General features: G+C 36.2%; 1 protein-coding gene across 1 annotated transcript in view; it reads left to right on the top strand.

Annotated features, from left to right (window-relative positions):
• The window catches only part of LOC107558099 (cytochrome c oxidase subunit 5B, mitochondrial-like), a 2,707-nt gene extending 439 nt beyond the window's left edge, over positions 1-2,268 (top strand). Inside the window, exons 2-4 of the mRNA XM_016241717.1 lie at positions 190-260; positions 1,739-1,838; positions 1,928-2,268. Coding sequence (XP_016097203.1) covers positions 190-260; positions 1,739-1,838; positions 1,928-2,040 — 284 coding nt within the window. The 3' untranslated portion in view covers positions 2,041-2,268. The remainder of the gene's footprint in view (positions 1-189; positions 261-1,738; positions 1,839-1,927) is intronic.
• Positions 2,269-20,036: the final 17,768 nt, after the last annotated feature.

Here is a 20,036-nt window from a genome sequence, read left to right as displayed (position 1 = left end):
TTTTTTTGGTGAGTGCTGGTGAATGGGTGGGGGGGGGGGGGGGGGGGTATATTGGTTTAGTTTTAAAAAGAAAATACAAATGCGTTATATTTGACTTGGCGTATAGTCTGCAAATATAGAAATGGACTGTGAATTGCTGGTCAGAATAATAATTTTTTTTTAGTCTTTTAATCGTAATTTTTCACGCAGGTATTCCCACTGACGAGGAGCAGGCAACTGGGCTGGAGAAGAAGATTATGAATGCTATGAAAGCAGGCTCAGTGTGTATTATGATCTGTCAGAAAGCTATCAAACGAAATGCTTATGCTTGCATCAAATCTCAGTTTCAATGCAAAGGACAAATTCACCCAAAAGTGAAATTCTGTCATTATTTACTCCCCCTCATGTTGATCCAAACCTGCATGCTGTTTAATTTCCTCTCAAAAAATGATTGTTGAAGAATATTTACATAGGTTTGTTTTCTATTAAACAGCTTGAAAGGTCATGTCTCTAGGACTCTAAAGAAGACAAGTTGTCAATTTGGCTTTAAAATATGGTGCATTTTAATGGCCTCGTGTTAGGTTTAATGTCAATGTCATTATGAAATTACATTATGGTTCTCACTTGCAGAAAGCCATTGTGACAAAATGTCATTGATGTCAAATTTAATGGGTGCCCTATTTGATATGAACATGCAGGATACGTTAATCTTGAACATAATAAAAATGAATTTATTTTTCTATTATGGAAATGAGCTGCATGAAGGTTAATTTTTATGTGCGTTCCACAAAAATTACAGGTTTGAAATGACATGAGGGATGATTCAATGGCAGAGTTTTGAGTTTTGGTTAACTACTCATTTACATTTATGCATTTGACAGATGTTTTTATCTGAAGCGACATTTCAAACGAATTCCAGAGTATACATTTTATTGGGTCATGCTTTACCTGGCAATCGAACCTGTGACTTTGGTGTTGTCAACAGGTTCTAGTCCTTTAAAAGACATTTTAAACAAATTCCAGGATATATATATATATATTTTTAGGTCATTCTTTCCATGGGAATCGAGCCCATGACCTTGGCATTGCTAGAAACATGCCATACAGGGATTCTAGTCCTTTTAAAGGGGTAGTTCACCCAAAAATGAAAATTAGCCCATGATTTACTTGCCCTCAAGCCATCCTAGGTGTATGTGACTTTCTTCTTTCAGACGAATACAATCAGAGTTCTTATTAAAAAAATGTCCTGGCTCTTCCAAGCTTTATAATGGCAGGGAATGGGGGTTGAGATTCAATAGTCCAATAGAAGTCCAAAAAAGTGCATCCATCCATCAATCTTCTGCAATGCCACTCTCTCATGAACACACGTATGACATTTAGCGGAAGCTATAGATTATGGTTTATAAACATTTAAATATGGATATTTTTCTTGCACGAAAGCATCGATTCGTTTCACGGGGCCTTTATACACCCCCAGGGCCTTGTGGAGCACTTTTATGATGGATGGACGCAGTTTATTGGACTATTGAATCTCAACAGCCATTCCCTGCCATTATAAAGCTTGGTAGAGCCAGGACATTTTTTTAATAGAACTCTGATTGTATTTGTCTGAAAGAAGAAAGTCATATACACCTAGGATGGCTTGAGGGTGAGTAAATCATGGGCTAATTTTCATTTTTGGGTGAACTACCCCTTTAAAGCACATTTCAAACAAATTCTCCAAAATGACTGACTGATATCATGTTCTTCCATTTCCCAGGATCCTTTCAACATGCTGAAGCCCAAGGAGTATGCTGGGTCAAAGTCGGACCCTCATCTTGTACCTTCCATCACCAACAAAAGAATTGTTGGCTGTGTCTGTAAGTGCAAACTCTTGATTCTAGGTACTTGATGTCATAGTTCATTTTGTTAGAGGTTGTATTAAGCACATGTATGTGTGTCTGTCCAGGTGAGGAGGACAACACTGCTGTGGTCTGGTTCTGGCTCCATGAGGGTGAAGCCCAGCGCTGTCCTTCATGCGGCTCTCATTACAAGCTTGTGCCTCATGAGCTTCCTCACTGATCCTGCTGCCTCCACCGCAGTGTTGCATCCCAGAATTCCAGAGACGTCTTGACCTCATTCATGTTTGTCTTATTGCAAGAAGTACAGGAGATGTAACCAGTCCTCCTGGTGTGGGACACAATATTTTAACAATTCCTAAAAAAAACAAAAAAAAACAGTTTACTTAAATTATTGGAGTATAGTTTTTGAGTTTGGTCCGGTTACACCTAATAAACATGCTTACTCTGACTTTGGCTCTTGTGTTTTAATTCAGGTTCATTAAATTCTGGTCAAAGGTCTAGACATGCCTGACTGTATTTGTTTCTGATGACCCTAAAAACATTTTAATTTAATGCTTGAAATTAGTTTTAAGAGAAACAAATTGTGCCATGTGTATGAATTTCTTTACAAAGCTAATATTTTAATTTGAATAATGGTTGTTTAATAGTTTCAATGACTTTTCTATTATAAAATGTGGAAAATGGAAATAAAGTGTGCAAGCCGGTGTTGTTTTACTATTATAGTATAAATTAATTTGGAGTCGGGTTTTATTTGAATGTTTTCATGTTTCATTCTAACTTTAGTTAAGAAATTTTGTTGTAGTGTAGTAATTTCATTCCGTGCTTTGTCGTCTTTATTTTTTGTATTTCTATCATTTAGATTTAATACATTTTTCAGTTTTAGTCATTTTAGTACTTAAACTTGTAACCTTTTTAATTTCAGTTGGTTGCCAAGGCATCATTTCTAATATAGGTATTTTAAATAAAAGTTTCCCCATATTTTATTTCAATAAATGAGAAGTATTTGTAATTTGTAGTGTTTTTTTATTTAATTTTTTTAATGATTAACAACATGACCCAAATTTTGGACTGGTGTTAGTAAATAACAATTTGGTCCCTCTGTAAATTCTCTTTGCCACCGTGAAATCTTCTCAGTCTCCTAAAGTGTAAATACGGCCAGGAAGTAAGAAAAGGCAGACTGTGAAAGCGAAGAAATGCAACACAGAGACATTTGAGGGAGATCTTATTTCCTGTGCATTGCTCTATTGAGTTGTTAGACATTGTGGTGCTGTGAAGAAAAATTTCACTGCATATATTTTGTTCCCCCTAGAGTATCTTCCAGAACTGGCAGATTAAAGGTGTAGTTCACCCAAAAATAAAAGGTTGTTGAAAATGTACTCACCCTCTGGCCATCCAAGATGCAGATGAGTTTGTTTGTTCATCAGAACAGATTTGGAGCATTACATCACTTGCTCACCAATGGATCCTCTGCAGTGAATGGGTGCCGTCAGAATGAGAGTCCAAACAGCTGATAAAAACATCACAATTATCATCACAAGTAATCCACACATTTGTTTAAAAAAACCATAATAATGCTTTCTCCAGTAAAAAAAGTCCTCCAAAGAAAGAGTTTTTCTTCACAGGAGTCCACGTTAACTGATGTAATTGATGGACTGGAATGGTGTGGATTATTGTGATGTTTTTATCAGCCGTTTGGACTCTCATTCTGACAGCAACATGATGCACCGAGATTTTTCAGTACACTCAACAACTGTCTTAATAAATGATTCATGCTGCAATGCATGCTGGGTGCTCACAAGCCCTTATGAAAACAGCAATGTAGGTCGGTATAAGATGAACCAAACAGTGATCAGAGAGTCCTAAAGCTGCCCGTGGAACAGAGTGATATGCATTCTTTATTGTGGTGTAACAGTGATCCAATATATTACTGTCTCTGGTAGTACATGTGATGTGCTGTCTGTATTTTGGCAGTTCACGGGAGAGTTTCTGTAAAGCGGAGCTCACGTGTGCTTGCGGAGGAATGTAAACACTGACGAGAATGAATGAGCAAAACTCCTGCGGCGAGTAGAAAGGCTTACAGTTAATGAAGAGCACTTCTAGATCTGAACAGCACATCTTCTTTAACACAGTTACATCTGTACATCACCTCTCATTGATTGATGAAGTTCAACATGTGTTTTTATGTAGATTATATGCAAAGTAATTATTGGAATGACAATGGAACTATAGCTTGCTACATACTGAATTAATAATTTAATAATTAATAATTATTAAAAAAATAGTAGGTGAAAAGTACCTGGATGACCTACTATTTCCGCCGAGATTCTAAAGTGCGCATTCGATAGACACTTTACTATCCCATGAGGCCACGGAAGAGGATTAAGAATGGCAATGCAACTGATGCTGGTAGGTCACGTGACAGTAACAACATGGAGAAAGTAGTACATCCGAATTTCATTCATACCACCCATTTTCATACTATATAAAACATATTTATAAACATTTGAGAAGTTCAAATTCAGATGTAGTACTTTTTCAGACAGTATGCAATTTTTACAGTTAGAAATTACTTATTCAACAAAAGAACCACAAACAGTATTTTGTTGCACAGCACACTTCACATTTTGGTAAATGTTGTAGGTTATTTGACTATTTTGTCTGCACAGTACGCATTATTTACCTAAAACAGCATGGACTAAATGTAATTCGATAATTTTTACAGTGTAGTAGCATTTTTACCATCTTTTCAATTTCCCATGCAACTTAAGTTAAAGTTACACATGTTTTTCAAGTGTATGAAAGGATCTCAAGGTCAGAAGTCTTCCGTTTATCCTTTTAGCGGCTTCATCTACATAATGTGACCGTCCTTGCAGCGTCTACTCGTTGAATAGAGTTTCAACTACGGCGACCCGTGACACGTAATTAAAGCAATGAGCGATGTAATGAGATAGATGAGGACGTTTTGCCCCCTCTGTAGCGGGTTGCCCATCACATCTGGCTAAAGATGATTGAATAATACCTCTCAGTACTCCAGAGGGCCCGCTGCATGTTCCCGCAAATGACTGAAAAACGCAGAAACTCCGGGCAGTCCGAGTCGGCTATGTTGTAAGATTACAGAGAGGCATGAAATGATGTGAATTTCGAGTGGACGTACGTTTAATGTCCTTCCCTTCTCTTTGAAATGTTTTTTAACATCCCCCTTGACTTGTTAGTGTATGAGAGCTTGCCTTTAATTAGTCTGAATGACATTAGAGAAAATGTTGAGCGATATTGGCATTCTAACACAGTGAAAAAGCATCTGTTTCACCGAAGAGGAAGCATTAGTCATGTCTAGCCTTTCACAACTGCGTAAACAAGGTTGTTCTTTGTGATTTGAGCAACTGTGTTCAATATGATGACGGTAAAGTTATGTAATAGCCTAGTGCTTCCAGAGCCTTCCTAACAACAGGTGCACAATCACACAGAGAATACAGTGTTTTCTGAGGATATACTTTGACTGGATGTTTCATAGATATACACATTTTTATAGGCTAGACCTCTTTGAGTTATTAATATTTTAATAGCTGTATTGTTTTTCAAGCTAAAAACGAGCTCTTAGTGTGCTACACATAAGTCATCTCTGCTGTTCAATTCTCCGCTCCTGTTCTGCATTTCTCAGCGGGCCGAGAAAACAACTGTGGAAGGGGAGAATTTTAAGGAGGGATAGATTTAAATGTACCCGAGGAGACCAGCCAAAGACATTTGGCAGGCGGGGTCCGTCAGACAGGGGCACAACGCATCTCAGGACAATAGTCTATGATTAGCACTGTGCTTATCTGCACAACGCCGCCTGCCATTAGTGTGCTGCAGGGGCGCTGTCTCCATAGCAACCAATCTGCCTGAAGTCCAGACCCCAGTTGTGCTTGTCAAAGATCCACTCAGAAACCTCTATTCACCGTTTTCTGCCATGAAAGCCCATTTAAGGTTATTTTGACCGTTGTAGGGGTTGGGGGTGATTGCATAGATCTCAACGTGGCTGTAAAACCTCACATTGACTTGTTCCGTCCGCAGAAGATTAATTAACCAGCGTGACCCATGCTCAAATGCCTGGATGTGAACCTCATTCGTAATCTTGACACCTGCCAATTGATATTTCCAGACCCGTTGATAAATGGAAGGTGGAATTGAGAGCGCATTTCTCCACTGACGCATGTTTTTGATAAAAAAAAAAAAAAGGCAAGAGGTTTATAAGAGGTGCTAATTCAATCACCGCGTTTGCTATTGCTAATGTGTAGGGTTGGTGACTTGAACAAACCCTTAAGCACAAGTATTAAACTTCGGTGTGTAACTCAACCCACAACATTTATGCGATACGGACATGAATGATTCCTCAAATCACGCGACTTCTTAAAGAGAATGATGTGCTATTGGTCTTTTAAAACAATCAGATGCATGATTTTAACCTGGCAGATGATAAAATGGGTGAAAAATCCAATAGCCTTACGGACCTGAGGCATATCATAGAGACTTTGATCACCTTAGGATCACTTTTGTAACTAGATTAGCCTACACTGTAAAAAAAAAAAAAAACTGACATTCACGGTAAAATACCGGCAGCTGTGGTTGCCAGAACTTCACCGTAAAAAAATATGGTAGCAACATTTTAGGTTTTACAGACTTAACTTAAATTCACAACAAAATACTGTATTTCATTAACTGATGTAATGTTAATAAACCAACATATTGAAGTACACATATCTAGTTTTGAATCATTGTAATGCACTGATAACCACCAAAAACTGGTGGGGATGAGAAAGTCACATGATGAACCAAAGCTCATCACAAACAGCTTTTCTACGAGCTGAGGAGAGCAATACTTATATATACAAGCTGCACAGTGTCATTCACACAAACACTAAACCCCATCATGGTGACATACATGATACTGAAATAATGCAATAAACATTAATTTAACAACATTAGATGAAAGATTAAACCCTAATGTACACAACTGATAAGAAAAAACTAAGAAGAAACATGGTATTTCAACAAAAAAACATCTAATATGAATTGTCATGCAGGGAATTCTGGGAGTGTCAATTTACAGTTTGTCACTGTAAATTATACAATGGCTTTTTTCTTTTTCACTTCCAAAAAATGTATTTTTATCAGTATTTTACTGTAAAATTACGTTAAATGTAATTACATTTATTCACCGAATATAGTATGGAAACTTACTGCTAACCAGTTAACAGGTTTTTACTGTAGCATTTTTACAGTCTTTTACTGTTAAAATCACAATCATTTATTACAGTGTACTTGCAAATTGTGGTCCGTCACTGTTTCCAAATTACACAACAAAGACTGTAGTTAGTAACGTAATCCATTACATTACATTTTGTAATACATTAGCCTATATTTAAGGTAATATAATCTGACTACTTTTTGATTTCTTTTAGATTACTTTTGAACTTTGCACCTTTAAATTACAGTAAATTACTTAAAATTGCTTTTTGATTATTTTTGACTTTTTACCTTTTTAAACTTTAAATGACAGTAATGAATTATTTAGCAATGCATTAAATTACAAAGTAATTAACTGAACAATACAAGTATAGACACTTCTCTTTTAATTCTTTCAGTAATCTAAAATTGCAAAAATTATTCTTGAACTGACCAAAATCGGGGAGAAAATTGCATCAAAACATACATTTTATGTTAAATTTTGACCTTTTTTTTTTTTTACAGTAATTAATTGCTTAGTATTGCATTACACCCAGCACTGTTTTAGCTAATACCATTTTTTTTAAAGCACACGGTCATTACACACCGTTCATGTCTATTATTGCTGCGCATTCATTTTGTCTCTTTGTATTCTCACCCAGGTCTCGACGCAAATTGTGGTCCGTCACTGTTTCCAAATTACACAACAAAGACTGTAGTTAGTAACGTAATCCATTACATTACATTTTGTAATACATTAGCCTATATTTAAGGTAATATAATCTGACTACTTTTTGATTTCTTTTAGATTACTTTTGAACTTTGCAGTAAATTACTTAAAATAGCTTTTTGATTATTTTTGACTTTTGACATTTTTCACCTTTAAATGACAGTAATGAATTATTTAGCAATGCATTAAATTACAAAGTAATTAACTGAACAATACAAGTATAAACACTTCTCTTTTAATTCTTTCAGTAATCTAAAATTGCATAAATTATTCTTGAACTGACCAAAATCGGGGAGAAAATTGCATCAAAACATACATTTTATGTTCATTTTACATTTTACAGTAATTAATTGCTTAGTATTGCATTACACCCAGCACTGTTTTAGCTAATACCATTTTTTTTAATGATCAAAAATACAGTATAATAAAATAAAGTAAAAACAGTAATATTTAATATATTTTAACATTTAAATTTTATTTTTGATATATATTAATTATTGTAAATTCCATTTGAAATGTAATCTTGTGATAGCAAAACATCAGCAGCATTTAAATGTAATAAACAAGCAAACAAAAAATACATAAACAAAATGCATTTATTTATTTATTTTTACATGTATCATTGAACTTTCCCTACAAATGCTTTAATGAAACATTAACTTATGTTAAAATATTAACTTACGGGTCTTGTTGACTAAATATGATCATAGACTTTAGTTTGTAGAACTTCAGATAAAGGATTATGTCATTATGATTTTATGATATGATTTATTTATGGAACATTACATCACTTTAAAAGGGGAAATATGGTGGCAATGGGGTAGACTTTTAGTCTATTTAATAATATGTTGTTCTAACTAAAATCTAAATATACAGATAGTAAAGACAATGCCAATGCATTCCCACAGATTTTGTTAAAAATGTTAAACGACTGATTCATGGTAAAGCATTTTACTTTAAATGTGAAAAAGAAATGCAAAAGTGTTTACTATGAGTTTATCATTTAATTAGTTAAAATATTAACTAATATTACCTTGTTGGTTAAAAATGCTATTTTTATCCCTCAAAATTAGTCTTCTTTTACATTTCTTTAATTTTTAAGAACTCTTTTTATAAGTTTGCCTCATCTTGACATCCCAAAAGTAAAACACATGTGCTCACTGAGCTGAGAAAAATGTCAGGGTCTTATAACTTCAGCTTTGCAGTCAGATAGGGTCAACAGAACGACAATTTCTTTGTGGCTAATTTGAATGCTACGCATTTTTATTGAGAGCATACTTGAGCACTCACTGACCTTTTCTTTGAAGAGGTTAAATTAATTCTACATGAATGATCACATTAAGAGGGAAATAAGAAGGGAATTAACTTTTAAAAATATAGCTCACACAAAAAAAAATTCTGTTGTCATTTGCTCACCCTCATGCCATTTCAAAACTGCATGACTTTATTTAGTCTATGGAATCTAAGAAAAGAAAAAAAGAAGATATTTTGAGAAATGTCTCACTAATATTTTTTGACCCATACAAGGGAAGTCAGTGGGCGCCAAAACTGTTCAGTTACCAGCATCTTGAACATATTATAAACATATAGTTTGGAACAACATGAAGGTGAGCAAATGACGACAGAATATTCATTTTTGGGTACTTTTTTTCCCCCAAATATATTTATTTCATTTGTTTTAATACAGAACAATACATAAAAAAAATAAATATAAAAATATATAAAGAAAACACATACCCAAGTAAGAGAACCTTATAAGAACAACAACCCTCCCCCCCCCTCCAAAAGGGAAAAAAAAACAACATCTCAACTATACCTTTCCATACACCACCATTCACAGCCATCCATGTTACAATTTAACTGTTACCTTTTCTGAGTTATTAGTTATTTTGATAAAGAAATCACATTATGTAATGGAGATACCCAATTTTTGGGTACTTTAATGCAGAGTTCACACTGCACGATTTTAGCCCGGTTTTTCACTCGCCGACAGGTTTTGCGAAATCGCCGACAAATGCCTGAAATCGGAGGCAAATCGGTGCTCATTCACACGAGTGACAATCACGCAGTGTGAATTATCAAAGACGCAATCTGAGGGAATCGCCGACGCGTCGCCGACACCCATGAAATATTTGGCATGCTAAATATCTGGAGCTGTCGGCGATTCACAATCATGCTGTGTGAAATTAGTTCTGATTGAAAAACACTTGACCTACAGCCAATGAGAGACCAAGATACAGGGCAGCAGGAAGTTCGGGGGGGAGTTATATGAAATGTAGTTTGCGGACCAGTGTTGCCAAATCCGCGATTGCCGCCGGTTGTTTTTCATGTCAGCAGGTTGAAGCGACCCAAATAACGTGATATTAAGGCCCTGGAATGTGAATTGTACCAGGAGAACCACGCCGAAAAAATTTGTATTTTACCCCCGGAACACGATTTTTACTGGGGGACCCCTTGAAAGCAATTGGGCTATTTTCAGGCTAGTTTTGAGTAGTAATTGTGCGGGTTTTATAGCAAAAACCTGGCAACCCTGCACCAGACAGAGTTATCGTGATTCTCCCTATTGTAAAGTCATGCAGTGTGTAACCTCCTGTCGTCGTTCCATCGTGCAATGTGAACACAGCAACAACGGAATGCTACCCCAGATAGTCGTTCAGTGTGAAACCAACAGTGATTTGTTGGTCGACGTCTTTGAAAATCGTGCAATGTGAACTCGGCATAAGTGGTTAAGAAGTACGAGTCCATAATGATGCTTCCATCCCCTGTTGTCCTCTCACATCAAAATCTACCAACATATTTGTTTGGAACTATTTCAGACTTTTTTTTCTTGTCAACGGTGCTTGATCTGTACATATTTCTCTCCTGATTCAGACAACGTTTTCTCTGGAGAAAGCAATGATAGAGGACTCGTTTGAAGTTAAAATGTCTTAATGATTGATTTGTTTCTTGCAAACATCGTGTGGATTACTTGTGCATTATTGTGATGTTTTTATCAGCTGTTTGAACTCTCATTCTGACGGCACCCATTCCCTGCAGAGGATCCACTGGTGAGCAAGTGACGTGCTAAATTTCTCCACATATAGCAAAAACCTGGCAACCCTGCACCAGACAGAGTTATCGTGATTCTCCCTATTGTAAAGTCATGCAGTGTGTAACCTCCTGTCGTCGTTCCATCGTGCAATGTGAACACAGCAACAACGGAATGCTACCCCAGATAGTCGTTCAGTGTGAAACCAACAGTGATTTGTTGGTCGACGTCTTTGAAAATCGTGCAATGTGAACTCGGCATAAGTGGTTAAGAAGTACGAGTCCATAATGATGCTTCCATCCCCTGTTGTCCTCTCACATCAAAATCTACCAACATATTTGTTTGGAACTATTTCAGACTTTTTTTTCTTGTCAATGGTGCTTGATCTGTACATATTTCTCTCCTGATTCAGACAACGTTTTCTCTGGAGAAAGCAATGGATAGAGGACTCGTTTGAAGTTAAAATGTCTTAATGATTGATTTGTTTCTTGCAAACATCGTGTGGATTACTTGTGCATTATTGTGATGTTTTTATCAGCTGTTTGAACTCTCATTCTGACGGCACCCATTCCCTGCAGAGGATCCACTGGTGAGCAAGTGACGTGCTAAATTTCTCCACATCTGTTCCAAAAGAAAAGTCAAACTCATCTACATTTTGGATGGCATGAGGATGAATACATTTTCATCAAATTTTCATTTTTGGGTGAACTATTCCTTTAAGTAGACAGTACGCGTATAAATGTGTCTTTAAAACAGCTGGTTAATCAATGTATAGTTGTGACCTCATCAGCTGGCACCATGGCGCAGCGTTGCTTGCTAATGTCGTATTTGTGTCGGTGGGACACCACGGGGCGAGCGTGCCAGGGCTGGATCCCCTCCCACTCTACTGGCAAGCAATCCTCCATCATCTTCTGCCATCTGGCCTTTGATTAGATCACCACAGTTATACTTTTTTATTACAGTTTTTCCTTTCCTACTGAGCCTGAATGCAACTACCATTTATTTTTATATTCCCTTTCAGATGATATTGTCCAGCACCACGGGACTGTTAATCTACTGGCTGGGCTTGTGTATAAAACCCATGAAATAAATCACATGGCTTAATGTGACATCTGAGAGGATGCAAGCGACTTTGAATGCTTCTGGCTTTCTGCAGCACAAAGACTTTTGAAAAGTTGACATTTACACAGGCTGCCCAGTATGTGAATAAAATGAACAACATCCATTCAAATGTTCTGGGGTAAACACAATTAAAACTGCTCATCTGAAGTGACATGGCAGGGGCAAACGTGATTAATTATGCGGTTTGTTTTGAGCTCGTAGCAGAAATGACAATGCATGAGAGGATTGCACACAGTCTGTCAGACTCAATACATCTCTGCTCTAGTGCTTGTTACATTTATTCATAGTGGAAAGACATAAGGGTCATTCTACATTTCACAATGAGTGCCATCCTTGCAGCTTCTCTTTCCTGTATCAACACATTTTGATACATTTTAAACAAAATATGTGGAAATGTAGTCTTTATCTGTATTTTAGATTTTACTTTGAAGAATATTTATTAAAAACACCAAAAGGCAACCCTGTTACCATCATATTTTTAAATTAATTAAATATTCCATAAATCATACAAATCATAATGATATCATCCTTTCTAGCTCAGGTTTTACCAATTAAAGCCTCCTGTTTTATATACTATGCTTACCGAGGTTGCATTTATTTGATCAAAAATACAGTATAATAAAATGAAGTAAACTGTAATATTATGAAATACAATTTAAAATGACTGTTTTTATTTTAATATATTTAAAATTAAAATTTTCAGTATGATAATCATTAATTCATCTTTGTTACATGATAATGCTTCAGAAATCATTCTAATATGCTGCTCAAGAAGCATTTCTTGTTATCAATGTTGACGAGGTGCTGCTTAATTTGTTCAGTGTTCACTGATGATTAGAAAAATCAAAAGAAAAGCATTTCTTTCAAAAGTGATTTTTTTTTGTGCTGTCAGTTTTTATCAATTTAATGCATCCTTTGTGAATAATTTTCAGTTTTTAAATTCTAATTATAATAATACAGTATATTATTTTAAAAACAGGATAATGTCAAAAGAGTATAAATCAACCCTGTTACCATCATATTTTCACCTTTTAAAGTAATGAAATATTCCATAAATAAAAAATCTTTAAATTTTCATGTTTTAAAGTAATGAACTGTTCTATAAATAGAAAAAAATAGAAATAGAAAACAGAAAAAAAATCTGTAGAAATAGCAGCATTAAAGCAACACCATGTAACTTTTTCTGTGTTCAAAATGTGCAAAATGTATATAATGAGCGAGTACATCATGAATTCATCTTCCAAACCCCGTTTTTGTCTTATTCCGAATCACTACGGCACACTTATAATAAGTACTTCTATTTGGAGTATTGTAGGCTGGTCGGGTCGTCACCACTGCGGAGTAACACATACCTGCGTGAACCGCCATAGACATAAACTTAGAGAAGTAGCTCCGGTTAGAATGTTCTTCCGCGGGGTGTGTGCTGTTCTGTTTATTAACCGCTACAGCGCCAAAAGTTACATATGACCCCTTTAACTCTTCTGTAACATCTGATGTGATGTGCTGCTTTAAGTCCTGTCAGCTCTGTTGTTGTCAACCATGTAACTGCTCTATTTATGTCCATATAAAATGTACTCCTTTAACTTAACCTGGCACAATGCAATTTATTATTAACAATAGCATTATGGAATGTTTACAATTGTACAAAAATGAACTTTAATAAAATACAGCTGTATTTGATTAAGACCCAACTGTGTCGTCAGTCTGTTTCATGATTCTCCATTCAGGATTTCCTCACTGAAACATAGGCCTACTCTACAAACCAAATGTAGTGCAAACAGGTGAATGCTGAGGAAGAGTGAGAGTCGTTCAGGGATTCTTATGTAAATGTCAGAGACACTCTGCAGTGATCATCGGGTCACAATACCAGGCTACGTGACGTAAAGGGATACTCCAGAGAAATGCTATCCCACATTATGGATCCACATACCTAACTACTGACCATTTTAAATAATTAAATGTGGCATTGCTTCGAGACCTCATGCAAAGAGCAGGAGTGGGTGATTTTGATTGAGTGTTTGGCTGAACAATTGTTTTGACCATGCGGTCAAGAAAAGCACAAGAAGCTTACAGATCGGTTCACTAAACCAAAATGTGTTTTCAGTGGAAGACCCCTTGAGAGAACCACAAATGTCACATTTATGCATTTTTTATGAAGCTTTTCTTGTATGTTGTTTTCTCTTGAGTTTTATTTCTACATGTGCAGCATAGAAAAACAGCACCAAAAGTACTAGAATTCAAATATATTGCTGTTTTCCCCCCCTTTACAACAGATGTTCAGATGTGTTGTGAATGTAGATGCTCTGGTTTTATCTTTCAGGGATGATTGCTAAAATGACAAAACGAGCACTGAATGACTTTAGAGAGACTTTAGAGATTCTCTCAGGAGTTCCCCAAGAACTGTTTGCGACTTTTAGCTTTTCACCACTTAAAACTCAGAATTGGGATGCTTTCAGTTCCTCAAGTGCCAAATGAAGGCACCTAGCTTCAACAAAATAGAAGTGGCATCCTTTCACTTGATCGCATAACTTTCTAAATGAATAATAAATGAGTTGACCAACATAATTTGTCTTCATTATTCTTCCTGTTAATTGTACAGAACCTGGGCTAGTTGTTACAGAGACCCAGCCAACAAGGTATATTTTCAGAACATTCTGGCAAGGTTCTCTTAAGGTTATGAACAAACATTCCTTCAGTAATGTTTACAGAATGTTCGTTCCGAGCTATTTGGTCTTAAATAATGTTTTTAAAATGTTAGCATGAAAGCATTATTGAATGGAACATTTTCTTTCTGAAATGTTTTGGTTGAACGTTCCTAATATTTTTTGAATGTTACTACTTCTTTCAGAACGTTCGGAAAACATTAAAAAGTTTGCAAAATGATAAAATAGAATGTTCCCTTATAGAGCTCCCATAATGAAAAAACACTTTTGAAACATCTCAAAAACTGGATGTTTTCAATGTTCAGAGAACATTAAGAAATACCGGTTTCATAACTTAATGGATTAGCAAAACGTTGACCAAGGGTTAGCAAAATGTTCTTTGAACATATTTTTGTTAGCTGGGAATTCGGGCTGTATCTCATTTACTGTAAGGTTTTGAGTCAAAAGTTCAGTTAGACAAATTTATTTTTTGTGAATTTGGATCCGTCTACAGTTGAGTGAATGGAATTTGCTGTTGTAAATATATCACTGTCATAATTACAGTAAATAGCTGTACATGTGCATTTGTTGCTGCTGTAAAGCAAATAGCACTTTTCAAAAAAATTTGTACACACTCACCAAAATTATGCTGCCTTCCATTGACCTCGGAAATCAGATGTCAGAGCTGGGAATGTCGTCACACCCAAGTGTACCATGTTCCAGTAGAGAAGTCAGAAAGCCAAGATGAACGTGTCCATTTTTTAACAATACCGGTCGATTAAAAACACATAAAAAGCGGTATTTTGAACAGATGCCATAGTATCATTTCGACAAATAGAGGTTGGATAGTAGTGTGCACCACTGAGTTTGAGACACAGACAAGGGCAAATAAAAAAATTACTACTGTTTCTCTTCTGCTGATACACTGAGCAGCATTATTGGATTATGAAGTTGGAGTTTTTGCGATTCCTCCAAGATTCTGAGTCGGAACTCCGACTTTCCAGTTAAAAGTTCCTACTGGAAACTTGGAATTTCCAACTTCTGAGTACAAATGGAGCGCAGTATTACAGACTCCTAGAACCAACGTTTACCATCAGAATAATTTTGAAACTGATATTTCAAGGTAAAAAAAACTTACGTACAGTTGGCAAGAACCAACTTTTAAATGCACATTTTAATGAAATATTAAGGTTTAAAATCCTGTAATACAATTTATTCTGTTGACCAAAACAATGACTTGTGTTACATTTTAGATTTTTTTTGCACTTTTTAATTATTATTTTCTGCTTTATAACATTTTACTGTTTGACAATCCACTGATCAGCTAATTATGCCAACATGCCCCATAAGGGCATTTTTCCATGGCATTGATGGATGAAATAGAGCTTTCTTTATAGCCAAAACTTATGTGTCTATACAGAAAATAAACCTACTCTGAAACACATTCACTAGATTAAATCTGTCCTTTCAAAGAAGAAAACAACACCTAAAACATCCTTTGCTCAAAGCAGTGGTGTCACCTGGCTGCTTTTCTTGTGCAGACTGCTCAAGTTCTGCACTTCAAAGAGCCTTTTGCACCTGAAGTACCTCTAAAAGTGGTAGCGAGAACCTCATCTGCATTTCAACAGCATGAGTTTAGTTAAAGACCAAAAAACAAGTTAAATATTTTGTTTCACTGGAAGCTTTCTTGTATAAGATGCTCTTTACATCACAAATATGCCAAAAATAACATAGACCTGTGCAGTAAATCATAGGTAAGAACCAGTGAAGTGAGTTTAACATTTTCCATTCTTGGTTCACACGTCAAGGTCTAGCCGTCATCACAGACTGCAACGCACCTGCCACCGAAGTGACTCAAACTCCCACCGCACATCTAATCAAGCATTCGGTTAGGCAGCAGACAGCCTGATCGTTGTGATTTCTTTTTCTATTTTTCCTGAGATGAAATAGCATTATTCGTAATGACACTTTCTTCTCCGGCCTACCTTCGTTGTCTTTCGTGCTCTGCTCCTTTTATTATCTTCTGTCTGCAATCCTTTTCCCAGGGCCTGAAAACTCATTATTCACCCAAATTGATGTGATTACCAGTTCTCAACACTACACCAGTGGAGATTTCTTGGATTTCATTTGTTCTTAATTGATACTGTCATGTTCAAATGGAGCCTGTGGAATTAATTTTGACCCTTAATTGCATCAAGGAACAAAACGTCAGAAAAAGCAATAATCTAGTCTGTATAGTACATGTGTTTGACTATCTAATCTTTGACAAATTCACTTCTACTAAAGTTCCAGCTGCTGGAGACATAACGAGTGAAGGTTATATCTTGTGTAGACAGTTATGACATTCTCACTGAACATTCAGTGAACTAAAAATACTTTTCATCTCCTCAACCAACCTCAACCAACTTTTCTTGAAAGGTTTTCTTGAAAAACATCTCAGGTTATGCATGTAACCCTGGTTCCCCGAGAGGGAACGAGACACTGCGTCCTCTAGTGAACACTATGGGAAACGCCATCAGCATGACCGATGTCTGAAGCACGTGTGAAAACACTCCAAATCCATTGGACAGTGCTGTCCGTGACATCATTAGCAGCATCCTAAGAAGTATAAGAGGGCACCTGTAGCTGGAGATAACGAGTGAAGGTTATATCTTGTGTAGACAGTTATGACATTCTCACTGAACATTCAGTGAACTAAAAATACTTTTCATCTCCTCAACCAACCTCAACCAAATTTTCTTGAAAAGTTTTCTTGAAAAACATCTCAGGTTATGCATGTAGCCCTGGTTCCCCGAGAGGGAACGAGACACTGCGTCCTCTAGTGAACACTATGGGAAACGCCATCAGCATGACCGATGTCTGAAGCACGTGTGAAAACACTCCAAATCCATTGGACAGTGCTGTCCATGACATCATTAGCAGCATCCTAAGAAGTATAAGAGGGCACCTGTAATGCACGTCATCAACTTCTTTGTCTGAAGGAGACGTGAAACAGGCAAGCCCTAGGCATGGCAAGGGGACGCAGTGTCTCGTTCTCCCTCTCGGGGAACCATGGTCAAATGCGAAGCCCGAGACGTTCCCCTTCAAGGGAACTCGCACTGCATCCTCTAGTGGAGACGATGGATAACGAAATACCCACTATGCCATGCCTTGGTGCATTGCCTGTCCACCAGGGGGCTGTTTCATAAAACAAGTTTACCAAATAAGCCAGGCTTATTTCAGTTAGTCTGACTTATTTTCACTTGATTTGGTTTCATAAAGCAAAATTACCATAGCTCAAGCTTAATCACTCTGGCAACTTATGCTGGGAAACTAACCTGGTCCGGGGCAGGCTGACTGTCAGGCTAAGCTGAGCTCCTCTAACACTGACCAATAGGAACGCATTGATATTACGGCGCTGACTCTCTCACATACAATTATTTGACGTTATCACTCCAAAAATAAAAGTATACAGAAAAGGCAACTTAAACAAATCAAATAAATAAAAATATAGGCTACAACCGACTATATTTAATGTATTGTGCCCAAGATTTAATGACTTTGTTTTAAGATATTTAAAAACATTTTAACATGCTGCTACATGTGCATTCAGTTGATCAGCAGTTTCTAGCCATGCAGCCTTTCTCTCTGGTTTTATGACAGCTGTACTCTATGGTTATTAGTAGAAAATTAAAACATTACAATATAAAATTGCTCTTTAAAGCATTAAAAACACTAAATTAAAAGTTAAAATCACTAAATAAAACAATTAAAATAAATAACATAAAACAGACCATATTTGACATGATAAGAGTAATACACTTTAACTAATTTGAGCTAGTAATTAGGGCTGTATTAGCTAGCTTACATTTGATTTACAGTTACTGCCATCATAAAAATACACTTATATGTAGGATTCTACATGTTTCACATTTAATGTCCAACAACAAATATTTTAGCAGAATGCATATTTTATTCAGAACTATTGCGCAGTTATTCTATTGTGTTCCATCTGTTTAGCGCGCAGCTGCGCTAGTTCACTCACGTAAGCCTCACCCACTCCTGACAGCAAAATGGATATATTTGCATATTTGCACAACATTTACAGATGAAAAATATACCTGTGACGTGTCAGTTATGCACTGAGGAAAACACAATGTCTCAAATTCTCAAATGCGCACAAATATTCGCTGTTTGCCACAGTGGGTCGATTTGATGAATGATTTGTTAGGTTATTTCAAGTCAGGGTTTGGACTTTAATCCCTGCTTTTCTTAGCGTCTTTTATGAAACAGCCCCCAGGTTAGAGAGCACCACAAATAGTGGCAAACATACACACATTTAAAAAGGGGGGCATGCCAATGACGCCTGGAGAGCTAAAATAACTTGGGTGAAATGGGGAACCCAACCAACTCTAATATTAAGGAGGGACTTCCCATTCAACCAAGTTAGAGCCGAATGTGCTCCGTACAGACACTAGATATGCTCATGCACAAAATGCATCAATCATGCATGTCCTCAGGTCCTCAAACGGAGGCATGCACTACCTGAAATGTTTTGCAGATTTTTCCCTACACGTACACAAACAAACGGCTCCTGAAGACAAAAGAAGTTAATGACGTGTATTACAGCCGCCCTCTTATACTTCTGGGCATGCCACTAATGACGGATTTGGAGTTTTTTCACACGTGCTTCAGAGACATTGTCATACTGATGGCATTCCCCATATAGTGTCCACTAGAGGATGCAGTGCGAGTTACCTTGAAGGGGAACTGGGATTTGAGTTTACGCATAACTGTAAAATAAGCTAAAATAATGTTTCTTTGAAAAAATGTCTGGTTGGAGAAAAACAATATCTGTTTCAATCTATAATCCTATGCATATGTACAAAATGTGTATATGTATGTTTTTTTAACCTGATCTTAAAATGATTTAATGTAGTAAAGTTAATTAAATAAATCCATTTAATTTTCATTTTAACATTTCTTTTATCACAATATTTATTTTAAATAGCTGACGTGACATTTCATACAATTTGACATGACATAAATATGTAAGCTATATTTTATGACTTTGCTTTTTATTAATTGGGTCCTTGTGATTTTTTTTCCTGTATTTGTCATTGTAATTAAAAAGTACATTAAAATGCAATTCATACAAACGTGACTCTGAATCTTCATCTACTATGACATTTATTTGATTTTATTTACTGAATTAAAATCATAGTTTTTTTTGTTTGCCCATTGATTGTTACAAAAATAAATAAATATACTATATATAAAATAAATGTAGGAGTAAGAAGTTATTATTATTTACAACAATTATACTGAAAACGTGTGTGAAATCAAAGCGTTTTGTTCGGGCCAAACAGATTAACCCTGAGTATTAATATTCATGATGTTGTAATGAAGAAGAAAAAAAAGCTTCGAACGCTCATGTTTTTTGGAAAGCTGTATAATCACGCCTATATTCGACGTTCACAAAAGTAGATAGCTAGGCTACACCACTTAGCCTA

This window comes from Sinocyclocheilus grahami, unplaced genomic scaffold (genome assembly GCF_001515645.1).
Source record: "Sinocyclocheilus grahami isolate Dianchi unplaced genomic scaffold, SAMN03320097.WGS_v1.1 scaffold632.1, whole genome shotgun sequence".
NCBI lineage: Eukaryota > Metazoa > Chordata > Actinopteri > Cypriniformes > Cyprinidae > Sinocyclocheilus > Sinocyclocheilus grahami.
Note: the sequence above shows the minus strand (reverse complement) of the source record. Positions and strands in the feature narration are given on the sequence as shown.